Source organism: Notamacropus eugenii, chromosome 5, assembly GCF_028372415.1.
Source record: "Notamacropus eugenii isolate mMacEug1 chromosome 5, mMacEug1.pri_v2, whole genome shotgun sequence".
NCBI lineage: Eukaryota > Metazoa > Chordata > Mammalia > Diprotodontia > Macropodidae > Notamacropus > Notamacropus eugenii.
In genome coordinates, this window is record NC_092876.1 from 280,145,293 (window position 1) to 280,164,860 (window position 19,568).

The window sequence follows — 19,568 nt, forward strand, 5'->3', positions numbered from 1 at the left end:
TTCTCTTTTTTATTCTTTGTTACAGGGATGGATCTGGGAGGAGGGGGATACACTGGGCAATGTAGTGGATGTAAATGAAAAGATAGCAATGAAAATGTATTTAAGGAAACAAGTTCCGTTACTGGGAAACATGGTTATGTAGAACACCTCCATCACCAGTACTACCAGATAAATGAGGTGCTTCTGTATTGAGATACGTGTGTATATAACAATTTCTCAGTGACTATTGCAAAGGCATTGTGGAAAGAACCCTGGACTTGGAGTTAGGAGAGACTAGGTTCAAATCTCAGCTCAGATGAGGGACCATGAACAAATTGCTTAGATACATGGAGTTCTAGTCAATAAAGAATTTTGTCAGTATTAAAGCTACAAAAATGTCTGTTCTTGTCCCCTGCACCAACATGCTCTGAGTGGGGGTTGGGAGTGGGAGGGAAGAAGGATGGAGGGAGCATGAACGCTCATTGAAATGATCCCTACCCAGACTTCAGGGGGAGAGAAGTGACAGGGACCCAATCTTGGGGTTAGTAAATCTAATATGCAGATAATCCACCATACAGATGAAGCAGATGACTGAGAAACAGCCAAATATCACTTTTTAAAGAGTTTTGTGACTTGCTGATGCATTTGGCTGATGTCACCTTCTCAAGAGAAAATTTGCCAGGTAAAATAACAGTCTGGGTGTCAATGTACTTGGAGCCCTTGGGGAAGGTCAGGAGGTTCAAAGGGAGTAGAACCAGACCCTGAGCAATATATTTGTGGACCTTAAGCAAGGTTTGAACACTGCATCCTCTGGGCGTTACGGTACCCAGGAGTGTTTTACCCTTCTTAGAAATGAATAGGACCTGATATTTTCTGGAGAACAGACCTGTGATTTCATGGTGTCCTCACATCTACAAGGTAGATCTGCTCTTGGTCTACAACTTAGAGAATTAATAAAAAGGTCAGGTGCTTTGCCCAAATCACAGAGCTGACATATGTCAGAAGCAGGATTTTAATCTGGCTTCACCTTGATTCCAAGGCTGGCTCTCTATCCATTATGTCATGCTTACTATCTGGAGATTGACAAATCCTTTTTTCCCCCCACAACAATCCTATTGAGGTTGGTAGATTGTGTGTATTATTATCCCCATTTTACAAATCACAAGACTGAGGCTCAGTGAGGTAAACTGACTAGAACAGAGTCACATAGCTAGCCAACATCTGAGGTAGAATTCCAACCCAGTTCAACCTGGGCAGCTGGGTGGTGCAATGGACAAAGCGTTGGGCCTTGAGCCAGAAGCATCTGGGTATAAATCCGGCCTCAGAAACTGACTTAGCTGTGTGATCATCAGCTAGTCATTTAAGGCCAGTTTGCCCCAGGATAATAACAGCATCTTACCTCCTAGGGTTGTGGCAAGGATCACGAGGTAATATTTATAAAGCATGTGGCACAATACTTGGCACATAGTAGGTACTATATAAATATTAATGATTATTACTACTACTATTAATAATAATAACCTAATTTCCAGTCTGACAGAGCAGTAGGGCATACCAAGGAAATTGCCCTCCTTGCATCTCTCCAGGGCCACAAGGGGCATGGCGGAGTCGGGAGTGGCTGAGCTCTAAGGTCCAACTTCCCAGGGATCTGCCCAGACCACTGGAGGTGGAATTGGAGGAGGAGCTGCTGTGGACATGAGCCTGCAGAGGGGCATAACTTACCAGCGTAGTAGGAAAGGGTGCGCTTGAGCCGGTCAAAGACAAACCAACGCTTCTTCCATGACTTTATCTTGCCACCCATCTTAACCAGATAGCCCCGGCAGACCTAGTAAGAAACCAAGATAAGGAGAAGATCTCAAACCAGCAGATACCACCTTCCCTCTCCCCTCCCACCCCCATTCCTTGGCCTCTTTTAAAGGTAGAGCAGGAGCAGGGCTGGAGGGAGGGGAAGGCATCAGAATGGTGGAACCCCAACAGGCTACATGAGCATTTAGGTGATGAACACCATAACCTTATCCTCACACTCCTTTCCTTATGGGGTAAGATCTTTGGGGAGAGGACTGTGAGGTTAGAGCACACCCAGTTCAACCCTTTCTTTTTACAGTCAAGAAAACTGAGGCCCACAGAAATTAAGTGACTCACTTAAGGTAGAAATAGCAATCAGGATTTGAATGCATATCCTTTGACACCAAGGGCAGCTAGGTGGCTCAGTGGACAGAGGGCCAAGCCCAGAGTCAGGAAGACCAGAGTTTAAATCTGGCTTCAGACACTTACTAGCTGTGTGACCCTGGGCAAATCGCTTAACCCTGTTTGTCTCAGTTTCTTCATCTGTAAGATGAGCTGGGGAAGGAAATGGCAAACCACTCTAGTATCTCTGCCAAGAAAACCCCAAATAGGGTCATGAAGAGTTGGATATAACTGAACAATAACCATTTAACGTCCTCTGGATGACACAGCTTGCCTTATGTCATGTGCCTCTAAAGTCCCCCAGAAACACTGAATACCTGCCAACTCAAATCAGAGCAACTCTAGGTGGTTTTTCCCTTTGCATTCCCACGCCTTACACATGCCCTCAACACTGTCCCTGACCCCACAAGGGTGCTTGGCCAGAAACCTCTGAGGATTTGAGATAAGGGAGGGGAAATGATTGTTCTTAAGATTCCTAGCTGTGTCTGAGACTACAGGGGTAAGAGTCTCCCTGCCCTCACCAACCTTATCCCCAGCTCTCATGTACACACATACCTTGCTGCTCAGCACAACATGTAAGCAGGTGTCCACACCATGGCCTGATGATTCAATGTGCGTCTTCAGGTCAAAATCCTCCTTCCGGATAGGTAGGTATCGGGTTAGGGGCCGTGCCTGTGGGATGGGAGAAGAGGGCAAAGGAGAATGGACCTTAAGGACATCTTCTCCCTCTTTGTTGTATTTATCTTGGGGAACCTCCCCTTCCTTCCTAGGCCCAAAATCTCAAGCTGCCTCCATGGTCCTTGCCCAAACAGCTCAAACAGCACTATTCTGTTCTTCACAAGCTTTTCAGTTGAGAATTAAGGTTATTTGGATTTTTGTCTTGGCTACATCCTTGACCTTGACCCTTGCTGGGTGACCTTGGAAAAACTACTGACCCTCTCTGGGCCTCCACTTCTCCACTTGTGATGAGACAACCACCTTTACCCTTTCTTTCCTCCTTCCCTCATGCCTATAGCTAAAGGGAAGGATAAAGGAGAGGAGAGTTATAAACTACTTTGGAACAATAGGCTGAATACAGAAACCCATAGTTTTTCTACTGTGATTACTGTACTTATCTAGTCTAAGATGTTCTTCACTATAAGTAGAGCAGAAAAACCTTGATTACTAGAATACAGATAACCACTTAACTTCTGTTTCCTCATCTGTGCAATAAATGTCATGGGCTAGATAATTTACAAGGTCCTCTCCAGCACTAACATTCTAAGATTCATATCCTTGGTTGGATTTTTCTTTTTCTTTTTCTTTTTTTAACAGTCTCCTCTTAGGAGACATGCAAATGATAACAACAAATTATCTGAGACCAGGGTCTTCCATTTTATGGAAAGCAGCAATTCCTAGAATTTGCCCTGAAGTCAGCAGTGATTCATCATTATCTCCTACAGGGTGAACAGCTACAGCACAGTCATCACTGCCATTGAGAACAGGGGCCTTTGAGCCCTGCAAAGACCCTCCATTTGGCACACTCTGCTTACTAAGGCAGGAAAAGCAAATTTCAGAATTTCATTTCAGAAAGACTTTCAACATTATGTTCTAAAACAAACAGGATTTTCTGGTTACTCTTCAAACTGGATGGTTTAACAAGGAAAAGTTAACTAGGCCAAAGTCCTCAAGATAATCAAAGGAAGAATTTCAAAACTGGAAGAAAATTTAGGGGTTATCTGATTCAATCTCCTGTGCCACTGATGACTCTTCACTATGCCCTCTCTGAAAGGTGATGACCTATATACTCCATCTGATACCTCCAGCAACAGGGAAATCATTTCCCAAATAATTCTCAATTGTTATGAGGTTCTTTTTTTCTCTATTTATTAATGACTTCACCTATGAGTTCATAAATGTTCCCTCATCAATGAAGATCAGTATTTTCTCTGCAACTTATAGACTTAGAGCCTTGCCTAGAACACTAAAGAATTAAGTGATTTGCCACTGTAGGTGACAGGCAGAACTTGAACACAGATCTTCTGCCTCTAGGGCCATCTCTCTATCCACCACACCCCTCTTGCTCCTTGTTCTCCCCTCTGAAGTCACACCAAACAAACTGAATCCCTTTTCCATATGACAGTTTTCAAATAAGTGGAAAAGGGTAGCTATCACACATCCCCTTAGTCCTCTCTTCCTCCAGTTTCTTCCTTCCTTCCTTCCTTCTTTCCTTCCTTTTTTTGGAGGCAATAAGAGTTAAGTGACTTGCCCAGGGTCACACAGTTAGTAAGTGTCTGAGGCTGGATTTGAATTCAGGTCCTCCTGACTCCAGGACTGGTGCTCTGTCTACCGCACCACCCAGCTGCCCCTACCCCCAGTTTCTTCAGCAGATTCTCACAGGACATGGTTCTGGATGGGCTCCAACTTCTAGAATATGGCATCCAGAACTGAACACAGTCCTCTAGCTCTACTGCAGCTGAGTTTTAAAGCCTCATTCCATAGTAAAGGGTGCCCTGGGACTCCTATCTCCAGCCTGACTTTGGCAGACATTCCCTCTCAGGAGGGGTGGAGGAAACAACTCAAGGCCTCCCTTAGTCCCCCAAGGGACACAGAATACCACTTGTGAGATGTAGAAAGATTGATGGGCAATTTCTCCTAAAGAAAAGTACATCATAGGGTCTGATACATATGAGTATGAAAAGACAGCAAAGAACAGGGGCTAGAGAAGCGACCTGGAATGCAGGAAGAACTGGGTTTGAGTTTACTTCTGACGTAAGGGCTGTATGACCTAAACAAAGCACTTGACTTCTCAGCCCTGTAGGAAACTCTCCAAGATCAGAAGGTGTAGAAAAGGTACCACTGACAGAGGGGTCAAAGAAGTTTCCCTCTCCAGGAGTTACTCTACCTATTAAATCACAGATTCAGTTCTTATCCCTTCCACAGAGTTATGGATGTACATCTAATTATAAGTACACACGTGTGCATTGTGTAACTGTGTGTATATATACATACTCACAATACATACACGCACGCATACACGTGCATGCACACACCATACATTTAATGTGTGGTTACCTGTGTGTGCACATGCATGTACATGCATGCACACATGTATATATAAGTGTGGGATTCCTCTCTGGTTCACTACTGAGACGTCCCAGGTCCTACCTCTCTGGGGAAATTCCCGTCCACACGGCCCACACACCTGGGAGAAGTGCTTTTCTCGCATCTTGACCTCCTTCTCCACCAGCTGCTGCCTTCGGGCACTCTCACTCTGGAGCCGTCTTTCCACCTGCTCACGTCTCCTGCGCTCTTCCTCTAGTGCCTGTCGCCGAAGTTCCATCTCCCGTTCCTGTGACCTCGGTGAGGAGAAGGAAGGAGGGTGAGGTCCCAGAGTCACCCAGAGTCACCTGTCTCTCGGGTGGCTTAGGTGGGGGGTATCGCACCCTTCCTGACAAATCAATGTAAGTATCCTTCGCAACTTCTATGCCCTCCTGCATAGTATATACTTTTAGGCTACGTCATTACAGAAGACCACACTCAAGTCCTGGCACCAAGAGTCATTTGTTCTGTAAGCCTGTGCAAATCACTTCATCTCTTAAACTTCAGTTTTCTCATCTATAAAATAGGGATAATGCCACTTGTGCCTGCTAAGACTCATGAGAAAAATATTTTGCAAAATGTTAATGTGACCAGAGTCATCACTAAGATGGCCTCAGAATGCAGACCTTAGGAGTGGGGGGAAAAGTAAGGCCACACCTCCCCCCAGGGTTGGGGGTGCTTCCTCTGGAGACCCACAGCTCCCTCTCGGTCCAGGCCGACACACAGAGAGACTGAGCCTGGTCCCACCACTACTAAGGTTTCCTCATCCTCCTATCTCTCTTGGACCCTTCCCTCAGAGGGACAAGATTGTGAAGGGGGGGCACATCCTTTCCCAGTACACCTGCCCCTGAGTTCAGGAAGGAGGAAAGGAAAGTAACAAGCCTTTATTAAGTGCCTACTGTGTCAGGCATATAAGTGCTTCACAAATGTTATCTCACCTGTTCCTCACAATGACCCTGGGAGGTAGGCAGGTAGATGCTCTTATTATGCCCATTTCACAGATGAGGAAACTGAGACAAAGTAGGGTTAAGTAACTGGCCGAGGGTCACACAGATAGTAAGCATCTGAGGCAGGGTTTGAACTCAGGATTCCCTGACTCCAGGACCAGCGATTATTCGATTCTCTTGCCCATTTACTCCCAATCCAGTCTACGTTGCCCACCAGGCTCACCCTGGATTCTATGAGTCGACTCTTCTCGGCATGGGCTTCCTTCAGCATCTTCTCCATCTCCTCAATCTTCCCCATGTCCATTCCACTGGCACTGAGGGTGGGAGAAAGGAGAGGTAGGCACACCAAGGGAGTGGCTCAGGGGCCTAGGCCATCCTCATGAGCTAATGAGCAGACACAGCAGGTACTGGGGGTGGAGCAGTGCCCATGGTAGGCCTTACCTGGACATGTTGTCGGGGGAGCAGGCTGAGTTGCCCCCTGTGGAGATGCTGGTTTCCATGCTGTCTGAACTCTCCAAGCTCAATGTGTCATAGGCATGCTCCCCCTCCTCTGCCCGATCCCGACTGGCCGGCAGGTGATGCAAGATGGAATGGTGCATGAGAGGGGGGTAGCCTGAGGAGGCTGAGGGGTAGAGGGCCGCACCGTGCAAGGCCTCCCACTGGCACTGGGCCTCCACTGCTGCTTTCTGCTTGAGTTCAGCCAGCCGTCGCCTTTGCTCCTCAATCACCTGCTGCCCTGCACGGAGGAGAGGATGTCATGGTGGGCACAGTGCCCAGATGAGCACATACTGGCAGCTCCCTGGACAAATGTGGTGGGATCAGTGGAGAAGGTCTCCTGGGGACAGAGCTCAACACTGGCAGCAGCTGGCCCTGCCAGGTCCCCCTAAAGTTCCCTCCCTCAAATTGCTCCAGACACCCAGTAGCTCAGTGTCTCCAGCTCCCCCAGCCACAATCAGCTCAGGATTACACTACTCCCCCAATCTCCTGTTCACATCTTGCCTCCACATTGATCAATGTCCAACCCATGGACCCTCCCAGTGGTCAACAGTTGGCCAGCCTCTTCCATCTTGCAGCCAGGAGCAAAGGAGGCTGGGTACAGCACATGCATCAGACCCCCTTGGGGGGAGGGGGTGGGAAAAGCAATGCCAGTCACAGGCAGGCTCCTGGCTTTGCCAGGCAGGCCTTGCTCAGGTCCTACCCAGGAGATGCAGCAGCAGCCAAGGTGGAAGAGGAAGGAAAGGGGTAATTGACAGGGGACAGACACAGGGGCCAGACTTGAGGAGAGGGTACAATGCCCCACAAATATTTAGGGTAAAAGCTACTTCCTCTACCCTCTATGGATCCTAAATGCCCAAAACAGCTTAGCATGAGAGCCATCAGCCCTAGGAGCCAAGGGCCTTGGCATGGAGCCTCGACAGGGAGGAAGACCTGCTGTCATGCAGCTGCCATGGGGGAAGGGAGGAATCGCCGGGCCAGAAGCAATGCCCATGGTGCCCACCGCTCTACCTGCTGTGTCGTCGAGAGGCAGGGGCTCTGCAGGAAGTGACTGGCCTGGCACGGGGGCAGCCGGACAGAGGATGGGGGTGGCAGAAAGGAGGAGACACAGAGGGGATGAGAAGAGAGAAAGGCACAGACGTGGGCTTTCAAAACATTCATAGACTCCAAAACGTGGGACGTGGGAGACGAGAAAGGGAGGGCACATAGAAAACAGGGATTCCTGGGTCCCCAAAGTAGAGTCCAGGACACCATCCCTGAGGGCTCTCCAAACTGTTGTACCTAACTAACTATGTTAGTTAGGCTCACGGGGGTCTCTCTTACTTACTGAAGCTTCTAGAGAAAAAGCTATATCCCTGGTCAGTTCAGTTTAGTTATACCTACTATGTGCAAAGCAATGTTCCCATTGGCCCACAATCTTCCCCCGTTTTTATCAGGAAGTCCATATATACATGTATACACACATACATATACATGTATATATACTTACACATACATATCCTAAATCTCCCCTGTTGTTGACTAGGGTCTTAATTCAAATGAAAGTATCCTACTGAAGGAGTAAGGTGAGTGCCCTGGGGGTGTGAGGATGAAGCCGGGCAGCACTCACCCTTCTGCTGCAAGGCCAGCTGCCTCTTAGTCTCAATGTCCTGCAGTGTGGCTGCCAGATTACGGGGCAGGCTCCCTGTGCCATTCTGGGTAAGGAGGGCACTCTGTGGGCAAAGCGAAGTACATCAGCGTCCTGGCAGGGGGACTGGAACCCGTTCCCAGGGAAGTTTTCTAATGATTTGGATTCTGCCCACCCCATCCTCAATGTGAGTACAAACATGTACAAGTACACATGGGCATCCTCTCTAAGGTCTCTCCCTCCTTTGACCTTCCCTCACCAATCTCCTACTACCCGCCAGTCCCAGACCTTAGGGGAAGGGCTTCGGCCCAGGGTAGCAACACTGAGCTGAGAGGAAGAGGATGAAGACCCAGAGGAGGAAGGGATGGGCCCACTGCGGGTACGAGGCAGGGGGCTGCCAGCCTCATTCTCCATCTTGGAACGGTAAACCTGGGAAAGAGAAACAGAGCTCATTCAGCACAACTAGAGCCTCCCACTTAAACCAACCACCAGCATACAAGTTGATCTTGACCCCAGATGGGCTGGTACCAGTCAATGGAGCCAGGGTGGGCCAGTTCCTAACAAAGCTACCAAATAGATGAAGTTTGACCTCTTTGATAGCACTCCTGTACTCCCCTCAGAGGGCCCAAAGTTAGCCCCCACCACCCCACTCAGGCCCACCTTCTCTGAGCAGTATCTCCCAATACGGCCCCCACGTTTAGTCCTGAATCCTATCCAGACCTACTCTGACTAGGATCTTGAAAAAGATATGATGAACTAGTTCATGCCAAGTTATTGATGGCTCACAAAGTTCCAAGAGGAATGAGACTGTTTTCTTCTTGTCTCCGTATGGCAGAATTAGGAGTGATAGAGTGGAAGCTGAAGAGATAAGTTCAGACCTCTTAGAGATCTCCATGAGGGGAATGAGTGTAGTGGGAGGTAGTGAGTTCCTGGAGGTCATTCAATATCTTTAGCAGAGGCTGGATGCCCACTTGTGGGAGATATTACAGCAGTGGTTCCTATTTAGCTATGAGCTAGACCAGGGGTGGGGAACCTGCAGCCTTAAAGTCACCTGTGGCCTTCTGAACCCTTAAGTTCAGACTTTTGACTAAATCCAAATTTTACAGAACAATCCTAGGATTGCAATTAAGGATTTAGAAGGCCATATGTGGCCTTAAGGCTGCAGGGTCCCCACCCCTGAGCTAGATGCAATGTCCCCTTAAATCACCTTACATCATAAATTCTGTTTCTGTTTTATAACTCGTAGGGATGAAACAATCCATGGTACTTGTTCCAAACCTTCTTTCTCAAGTCCCCAAAGCGACCCCACCCCCACCTGTCAGCAGATAACTTCAGCTTTCAATCAGAAAACTAATGCCGTCTACCAAGAGCTCCCTCACTCCTCCTACTCCACACCTCCAATCTCCCTTACATCCTCCCCTGTCCTCAGCTTCTCGCTCCAGGCTCTAGGATGGCCCTTCTCTCCAACCCACAATCTCATCCCCACCCTATTTTCTCTAGGATTTTGCCCTCGATCATCCACTATCCCCACAGTTTTCAATCTTTCCTTCACCATCTCCTTCCTATTGCCTCCAAAATACCCAGGTCATCACCATCCTTCATAAATCATCACCTGGTCTTGTTATCACCCAAGTTACCATCCTATTTTTCTCCTTTTTACTATCCAAATGCTAGAGTCATCTCCCATTACCACATTCCCTCATCTATCCTCTCACTCTACTAAAACTGCTCTTCCCAATTGATGAACTCAGAGGCAAAATCTTATGGCCATTTAAACTCAGTCTTCATCCTCCTTGACCTCCTTGACCTCTTGAACCCAAAGGAATGACTCTTCAGTGATGGCATGTCAGGGACCACTGAAGTGATTGGTAGAAGGCTGGTGGGGTGGGAGCACTGGGGATTTCAATGCTCCTCAAATTACAGAAATCTTGTAGTGATCGTCTGCTTTGCCCAAGGCTATGCACTCTATGGTTTTCAGCAAGACTTACTTCTCCACTTTTATTTCCAAGGACTCCAGCCCATTTTATGTTTAATAGATATCTCTATCTTCTCTATGTATACCTGTTGTCTCCCTGATTTGAATGTAAGCTCCTTGAGGGTAGGGACTGTTTGGATTTATCTTTTTCAGTTCTGGCACGTATCACACAGTGCCAGGCACATAGAAGAGCTCAACAAATTTATAAATTTATTGATTAATCTGATAATTGATAATTTAATAATTGAGTAGGTTGATCTCATGTGTACTGCCCCTCCCTTGGACATCATAGGATAATAAGATGTGGCCAATTTGATCCAGGAAAACAGTAGTCCTAGAGGACATAACCTCATGCTCAGAGATAAACTGGATAGGCAAATTCTCCCAACCCCAACCCCAACCATAAATTTAAGTGGAAATCATCTAGTATTTGGAGTTTAGGGCTCAGAGAGAAGTGCCAGAGTGAAATCTGCCTCCCATAGATAGCATGGTGCTGGGGATACAGCAAATGACCAATAAATACCTGACTAACTGATCTACACCCTCCTTCACACCCTGGTTCCAATCCTACAGAGGAGATGCCAATTCAACATTTCCTTTGGGATCTTTCACTCCTTGGAGCCATTTCATTCTGGCTATTGACTTCTGGGCAACCCGCTCCCCAGAGGAAGAACCTCATGGTCCCTGGAGCTCCATTCCCATGCCCCTCCTCCATTCTTCTCAGCCAAGCATGCTCAATTTAGTCCTAGGTGAGAGCTCACCAGGAATAAAGAGAGCAGAAAGGAACAAAGCTGGGGTCAGGGCTGAACTGGGGGGGGAGGGGAGGTGTTACCTGTAGCTGTCGGGAAGCTTTGGCGGGCAGAGGTGGAGGGGAAGAGCTGGGGGAGGCAGATGGGCCAGCCCCAAACCCTGCCATGAGCTCCTGGTACCACTGCTCTAAGTCTAGGGCAGGAAGTAACAGCTTCTCCATCTGGAGAAAAAGGGGAAAGAGAGGAAGAAGGGAGAAGAGAAAGAAAAAGAGAGGGAGGTAGAAGGAGGGAAGAGGAGGAGAAAGAGGACAAGGAAGGAAGAAAACAGGGAGAAGGAGGGGGGAGATAGAGAAGGAAAAGCAAGAAAAATGAGAAGAAAAGAAGGGAAGGGGAGCAGAAAAGGGGGAAAGGAGAAGAAAGAAGGGGAAGGAAATGGACAGGAAAGACAGGGAAGGGAGAAGGGTGGGGGATTAGGGAGAAAGAAATAGAAAGATGAAAGTGAAGAAAGAGAAGGGTGGGAAGTGAAGGAATATAAAAAGAAACACAGTGAGAAAGCCATCACAGTGAAGAGACAGCAAAGAGAAGCAGCGGCCTTGGGAACAGAACCTTCATTGCCACAGAAATACCCTTATACCAAAGGTGACACCCACCAGTCAGACCCCACATGCTCTGGCCACTGCCAGCTAACCCCAGTAGGCCTGCAAGCCAGGGTAGGCAGGACCAGAGCTTCTGACGTGGGCAGCCCCAAGAGCCACACTGCATCACTGGCACACACACACACACAGACACACCCATGGATGATTGTATGGGGAGGGGAGGAGATGGGGAAAAGCGACAATACAGGAACCACAAACCTCAGGCAAGACGGAGGAAGAAGTAGAAGAGGAGGAGGAGGATGGCAGCATGGTAGGAAGGCAGGTGACTGGTGGTGCAGCTCGGGAGGCAGAGCCTGGGAGGGGAGGGCCGAGTGTGGGGGCTGGGGACGTGGGCACAGTGCCCGTTTGGCCACTACCCCACATTTCCTTTAGTTGCTCAAGCGTCACATACTTGGGGGCACAAGGCATGGAGGGAAAGCGAGAAGTTAGCAGAAAGGCAATGCCCAAGAGAAGCCCCCTAGCAGGTTGGTAAGGGAGAGGAAAGATGATGAAGGACCAAGCATGAGGAGTTTGCTGGCCAGCTGGGAACTCCTATGGCGTCCAGGGCACCCAGAGAGCTGGGAATTCCTATGCCCCTTGGTGTTCTCACAGTGTCAGTAGGAGGTCTAGGACCTTCCTTATTATAAATTGCTGAACAGGCATTGAGATGCCCTGAGAAAAAAAGAAAATAGCTATTTCCAACCCACTCCCATGCCAATCCCATGCCAAGCCACCCATGCCCCTCCACTTTGGGGCACAGGGTCATGCCCCTTTGGGGAAGTAGTTTCTTTAATCACTGCTGATGTCTCCTTGGGCGTGAGATCCAGTAAGGCCTAGAACAGGGGGTCCACTAGGCACACAACGAACATCAGTGGGCATATTCAGTGGTGGGTACCTCATTGGCAGGCAGGGAAAGAATGAGAGCGTGGGGGGAAGGAGCAGAAGCACTGGGGTCCAAGCGGGCACAGAACTGGAGAACATCTGCTAGACTCACATATTCCTAGACCACATGGCAAGAACAAGGAGGAGGAAGGAGAAGAAATTAGCAGCATGCTGCCCTGACACCAGACACCCATCACTCCAAGCCAAGTCAAAGGACCAACAGTCCATGCCAGGCAGGCAAAACCAAATCCATAGGACAGAAAACTGCTTAGTTTTTCCCCACAAGATCCACCATGGGATGGGAACCCTGACACCTTCCTAAAAGCTGCTTCTGTCTCTGTAGCCTGGCAACATCCAGATTTTATGGCCAAAAATATCCAGTCCTCATGTCACTGAGCTTTGCCAACTTGACTTCTAACTCTTCTGGCTATGGAAACCACAGCCCTCCAGACTGGGCATTGGACTTGACCCAGGTTAATGCCTATAAGCATGCCACTTAACGCCCACTATAAACCAGAGCCCATTTTCAAGGTCTCAAAGGTTCACATGCCTGAAAAATAGTGGGTACCCACAACGTCAGGAACACACGCATGCAGCCTTAGCAAATTAGCAAAACCACCACCGAGTGCCATCTTGGACCCCCATCTATCCTAGAGAAGATGCAGGAAAGGAGGCACGAAAAGTAAGAATAACCATCAAAAAGATAAGAGGGTCCAAGCAGGGATCAGCAAAAGATTCTGGCAGAAAAGATGGCACAGTACCTACATGCTTGGTGCCCTGAATAGTGACAGACCAGCCATCTCCAAGCAGGGCCATGCCACATAGCAAAAATCACAAGAGAAGAGGAAAACATGGGAGAATTTTTTTTTTTTTTGCTTTAAGATAGGAGACAAATGAAATACAAAATATAAGCAAACAAAATTTGGCACACATCAGCCAGACACATTATGTTAGGAAAGAAACACACACACACACACACACACACACACACACACACACACAGAGTTCCAGATTCTGGAGCCAAAGCCATCATCCTGTGTTTGCCACCAACACCACTGTGTTTATTCTTTCTGCAAGCTGAGCTGCAGCAATGGGGGCCAAGCAGACACAGGCAGCGGGCATGCAGTTAGCAGTGATTACCTCTTGCATCTTGGGGCAGAGCTGGGTGGAGGCGGGTGGGGTTAGGGGGCCAGCAGTGGCCCCGGGCAGGGAGGGCCTGGGCAAGGAGCCCAGAGCCTCAGTCTCCAGTCCCAACTCTGAGGACTCAGAGATATGCAGTTCATCCTACAGAGAGGGGTTGTGGTGAGTAGGGGATTCTCTCATTCTTAATCTCAGTACAGTCACCAACCCCAGGCCCAATGCACACTGTCTGTGGGGAAGGAAGAAGCTAGGGGCTATAACAGTGTGAAGGGAGGAGACAGGTAGAGAGAAGATAGAGAGCTAGATGTATGCGAATCCCAGGGCTAGACCAGTACTAGCGGTTGGTCCCATTCCTGGCACATGGACGTAACCCCACACTTCCTGCCAGGGGCCCTGAAGCAGTCAGAGCAGAAAGAAAACTTAGATTTAGAAGACCCATGGGAATTTTAAGCAGACTAGTTGTATGAGCCAGGGCAAATCTGGCCAAGCTTTCTAAGCCCCAGTTTTCTCATCACTAAAAAGGAGATAAGACTTGAACTCCCTACCCCTGTAGGGTGCATGGGACCTTTGCAAACCTTAAAATACCACAGAAACACAAATGTTTATAATTGTTTTTTAAGGCCCCAATGCCTACTTGGGAGATGTCAGCCTGGACTGAGATTTTAAAACCTGTCCTTACCTCCCCCTGCTATACAGAAGGGGAGTCGCTGGATGATGAACACTACATATATAATGTCAGACTTTTTATGTATGTTTGTTAGTGTTGTTGAATTTTCCCCTTCTTTTAATTGTTTGTTATGGGAGATAGTTCATACGTAAAGAAATGTCAATGATGCAAAAACAAAAGATATTAATAAGAGCTTTAAAAATACAAATAAATAAAAACAAGACCTTAAGTCCAATGTTCAAGGAAAAGTGACTAAATTTCCTGCAGTACCTGGGCAGCCAGTTTTGTGACACTTCACCCCCAGCCACCCCATGCCCCAAGACTCTTAGCTGCTCCTTGAGGAAAAAAATCTCATCTTCAATTCCTCAACACCTTGAGATTTGAGAGCTGTAAGCTTCCTCAACAACGTCACCCACTGGGGCAGCCAGGACCAGTGGGCTCCCCCAGATAAGAAGTACAACTGAAAGGCAGCAGCTGGGAGCCCCAATCCTGAATTCCCTCCTCCCAAACATCTGGTTTAATATAGAGTCAAGCTGAATGCCTTCACCACCCACCCCACTCTCCCAGACACAAACACAGTCACGCTCCAATCCACATTTACACATTGGAGGTGAAAGTATGAGTACAGTCCTCAGGGTGATCCCTTGGGCTTTGCAGCCTCCCACACCCTCTCCAGCCCCAGAATTCAGTTACCTCTTTGAGTGCTGACGTTGTCTTAGGGAAAGGCCTCCCCCCTGTGAGTGAATGGTATCGTCTCTCCAGTGCAGCCAATTTCTCCTTCTCCTAGAGTCCGGGGGAGCCAGGATAGAATAGGGAGAGATATCTCGATAAGGCTCCTTCCTGTTTATCCCAACCCATTCCCCTCACCTCCTAACTCCTCTCCCCATAGCCTCTTCCTTCTCCATCCCTGGCCGCACGGTACCTTCTGCAGCAGCTGCAGGGAAGAGTTCTTCTCTCGCGCCAGTCGCTCTGATTCCTGGACTGCCTGGGCCCGGATCTGAGTCGCCTGGTTTTCCAGCACTGCCAGGCGCTCCTAGGGAAGGGGACAGGAGAACAGCTGGTCAGAACCCAGAACAACAGTACACTGGACATGATGGATGTTGAATGCTAATCAATAAGCATCTGTAAAGCACCTACTATGTTTGAGGTGATGAGGAACACAGAGATAAAAGTAAGAGTCCCTGCTTTCAAAAAGCATATGTTCTACTAAGGAACAGAATCTTATTGAACTGCTTCAGTCGTGTCTGATTCTGTGACCCCATTTGGAGTTTCCTTGGCAAAGATACCAGGGGTTTGCCATTTCCTTCTCCAGCTCATTGTACAGATGAGGAAACTGAGGCAGACAGGGTTAAGTGACTTCCCAGGGTCACACAGCTAGTGTCAGAGACCAGATTTGAACACTACACCACCTAGCTGCCCAGACAAGTAAATGTAAGCTAATTTAAGGAGGACAGCACCAATAATTAAGTCAATCAAAAAGGACAGAAGTACTTGAGCTAAGGATTTTAAGAGATGGAAGGGAGTAGGAGAGCATGCCAGGCATGGGAAACAGTCTGTAGAAAGCCATGAAGGTCACGGATGGGATCCTGAGTTCTGCGAGCAGCCTGGTTAGCAGAGTAGAAAGTGTAGGACAGAAAGCAGCTGTTTAAATAAGTTTAGAAAGAAAGCTGGAGTCAGACTGTGAAGAGCTCGGAATGTCCAGCTGAGGAGCCAACAGAAATGACACAGGCTTAACCACCTTTTAGAAATGGGTATTTACTATAGCAGAATAATTGGTACAGAACCGCACCAAAGGTCTGGGATATACTATCCCATCAGGAACTACAGAAGCCAAGAGAAAGTGGGCTCAAGATTAGAACCCGTGTGGCAAACAAGTAGTCCACAGATCCTGGAAGTCCTTTGGTTGGAGCCCTCAAGATGTACATGAATGGTATAGCTTTTCTTCTGGGATCTATGTAGAGCCTTAAATCTGCTTTTCCTCATTGATTCCAGTGGATAGAGTGCTAGGCCTAGGGTCAGAAAGACTCATTTTCTTGAATTCAAATCCTACGTCTTACTCTCACTAGCTGTGTGACCTTGGGCAAGTCACTTAGACCTATTTGCCTCAGTTTCTTCATCTGTAAATTGAGTTGGAGAAGGAAATGGCAAACTACTCTAGTATCTTTGCCAAGAAAACTCCAAATGGGATCATGAAGTTGGACATGACTTAAATGACTGAACAACAAATTTATACCATCATAATCATTGGAGGAAGCACACTGGTAAGGGTTCATATTTCATCCCAGAGGCAGTGAGAAGAACCTAAGGATTCTTGAGTAAGAATGACAGGGTCAGGTCTGTGCTATAGGAAGATTCAATGCTTGCAGAACAAGGCACAACAGACCCCCAAGGCTCATAGTTCTATACTAGTTGTTTCCTACACTAAGTGAGGATTAGTTATGGCCTCTGACCTCAGGAAGTTTCTAGTCTATAATAGAAAACCTACCCAATTGCATCATTACAACAATGGCCAGAGTATGAGGGGAAAGTATGCGGATGCTGGCAGGGTAAAGAATAGACTGAGTGAATTTAGATGGGGTGAGGAGTTCTTGAAATGGGTGCTCTTAAGCTTCATCCTAAAAAAAAAAAAAAAAGCAGCAAGGAAGTAGGTTTGGCAAAAGAATGAAGGACAGTTGTTTTAGGCCAGTGTTGGGAAACCTGTGGCCTCGAGGCCACATGTAGCCTTCTAGATCCTTGGGTGCAGCCTTTTAACTGAGTGCTGGTTTTACAGAATAAATCCTTTTTATTAAGGGGATCTGTTCTATGAAGTTTGGATCCAGTCAAAGGGCCACACTTGAGGACCTAGAGGGCCACATGTGGCCTCGAGGTTGAAAGTTTTCCACCTCATTTCAGGCTAATGGGGCATTCTAAGCAGAGGTTAAGGCAAAAGGCAATTGAACACAGGAGTAGTCTGGGAGAGGAGCAAAAGGCTGTAAAGGAGGAGGCCAAGACATAAAATGGCAGATGAAGGGCAATGTGGGGAAGCAACAGCAGGGGAAGCTTTGACACCTTCAGTCCTTACAGCCTGTCAGGAAGAGGGGATATCTTTTGCCAACTTTAGAAGTGAACTGGGATTTAAGCTGAATTATTTCTCTTGGGAGATGATTGGAACAAATATAATGTTATCTTGTATGAGTCCTTCCTCCTACTCCCTTTTCCCTTTTGGACAAGTACCACTATATCCTCCTAAGATTCTGTCCCTTTGTTCACCCCCTTTCTCCCTAATTTTCAACCTCTCCTTGTCCACTGTCTCCTTCCCTGCTGCCTACAAATACTCCCAGATCTCCACCATCCTTTGAAAACAAGGAAAAACTTCATTTGATTCTACGATTTCCTCAAATTGTCATCCTTTCTCTCCTTCCTTTTAAAATAAAAAAATCTACCTCATCATCTCCACTGGCTGAGCTCCTGCTCCACTTTCAACTTGTTGGAATCTGGTTTCTGATGTCACTCAAATGAAACTGATTTTTCTAAGGTCATTCCATGACCTTTTCTTAGACTTTGTCCTTGTTGACTTCTCCATGGCAGATACCTTCTCTTTCCTGGATTTTGGTGACATTGTTCCTTCAAGGTTTTCTTCATTCATGTCTGACCACTCCTTCTCGGTCTCTTGTACAGGATTGTTATCCATGTCCCAGCTCCTATGTGTGGCTATATCCCCAAGACCCTGTCCTGGGCCTTTCTGTCATCTCCCTATCGTCTTGCTTGATGAGCTTATCAGCTCCCATGGGTTTAACTATATCCCAAGGCAGAGGACTCCCAAATCTAACTACCCAGCCCCAAACTCTCTCTTCAGCTCGGTGCACATCACCACACGTTCCTGGACATAATAATAACAATAAAATAAAATATAATAAAATAACAATAAAAAACTAACCACTTACATAAGACTTCAAGATTTATAAAGCACTTTACATAAGATGTTCCATGATAACTTAATATGTTTACTGTTATTTAATATGTTAATATGTTTAAAATCAGGGGCCCTCTCCAGTCATCCTGATATATATCTTGCTACTGGACTCAGATGGCTACAGAGGAGAAAGTGAGGCTGGTGACTTTGCACAGCTCTCCCTCACTTAAATCCAATTCACTTTCATGTTATGGCATCGCTTCCCTTAGGTCATGGTCCTCTTCAAGAACGAAGGGCAAAGAACAAGGATGTCTAAAGTCAATCTCATTATCTTTCTCCCTAAACCAATCCCTCCTCTAAACTTCACTGTTTCGATCAGGGACACCATCTCATGGTTGTAGTAAACCAGGGTCACTCCCTCAGAGTGATCTTTCACTTTTCACTTTGCCTCAACTCATATATCCAATCAGTGGCCAACTGTCAATTCTACCCCCACCCTCAGCATCTCTTGAATCTGTCCCTTTCCCAACTCCTGTGACCAGCATCCTGGTTCATGAAGCCTCTCATCACCTCTGGACTATAACAGTAATTGTTTGTGCTGCCTTCAATCTCTCCTCTCCCCAATCCAGCTTCCGGACAGCTGCCAAATTGATATTCATAAAGGTCAGATCTGATCAATAGACCATGAGCTCTTCAAGAACAGAGACTGTTGGTGGCAGAGCCAAAATGGCAGAGTAACAGCCTGGACTTTCTAGAGTGCTCCTGCCAAGCCCAGCCAAATATCTGTAAAAAATGGCTCTAAACAAACTCTGGGGCTGCAGAAACCACAGAATGATGGAGTGAAGCAAATCTCTAGCCCAAGACAGCCTGGAAGGTCATTGGGAAATGTCTATCATGCCACACTGGCAGCAGAGTGCAGTCCAGTGCAGGCTGCAAGTGCACAGAGAGGACCTGAGCAGCACCAACTGTGATGGTTTCCAGACTTCATGATCCCAAAATGCTGAGGATAAATTGGAAGGTCAGTGGGAAAAGCCTGTGGGACCAGTGCAGGAGAGTGGAGTGGCAGCTGAGGGGGGAGGGGGCAGAGGAACCTGCAGCAGTCACAACAGCAGCAAGGGCAGCTGCACCACTGTTTCTGGAGCTCTACCCACAGATTGTGGGGGAATCAAGCAGCTGACAGTACACTCCCCATCCCCACTGGAAGCAGAGAACTACCTTGACAAAAAGTTCAAAAGTCAAGTAAATAGCTGAGGAAATGAGCAAAACCTGGAAAAAAGAATCAGACTATAGAATCTTACTTTGGTGACAAGGA

General features: G+C 47.4%; 1 protein-coding gene across 20 annotated transcripts in view; it reads right to left on the reverse strand.

Annotated features, from left to right (window-relative positions):
- Positions 1–19,568, reverse strand: part of PHLDB1 (pleckstrin homology like domain family B member 1) — a 65,840-nt gene that overhangs the window by 4,995 nt on the left and 41,277 nt on the right. For 9 of the 20 annotated variants that reach the window (XM_072613037.1, XM_072613049.1, XM_072613036.1 and 6 more), the window contains 12 exons: positions 15,287–15,397; positions 15,058–15,147; positions 13,698–13,841; positions 11,124–11,261; positions 8,605–8,745; positions 8,299–8,401; positions 7,701–7,745; positions 6,636–6,930; positions 6,418–6,508; positions 5,351–5,497; positions 2,722–2,838; positions 1,702–1,804 (listed from right to left, as the gene is read on the reverse strand). In XM_072613037.1, coding sequence (XP_072469138.1) covers positions 1,702–1,804; positions 2,722–2,838; positions 5,351–5,497; positions 6,418–6,508; positions 6,636–6,930; positions 7,701–7,745; positions 8,299–8,401; positions 8,605–8,745; positions 11,124–11,261; positions 13,698–13,841; positions 15,058–15,147; positions 15,287–15,397 — 1,525 coding nt within the window. The remainder of the gene's footprint in view (positions 1–1,701; positions 1,805–2,721; positions 2,839–5,350; positions 5,498–6,417; positions 6,509–6,635; positions 6,931–7,700; positions 7,746–8,298; positions 8,402–8,604; positions 8,746–11,123; positions 11,262–13,697; positions 13,842–15,057; positions 15,148–15,286; positions 15,398–19,568) is intronic. The other 11 variants (XM_072613044.1, XM_072613050.1, XM_072613038.1 and 8 more) reach the window with 6 other exon arrangements.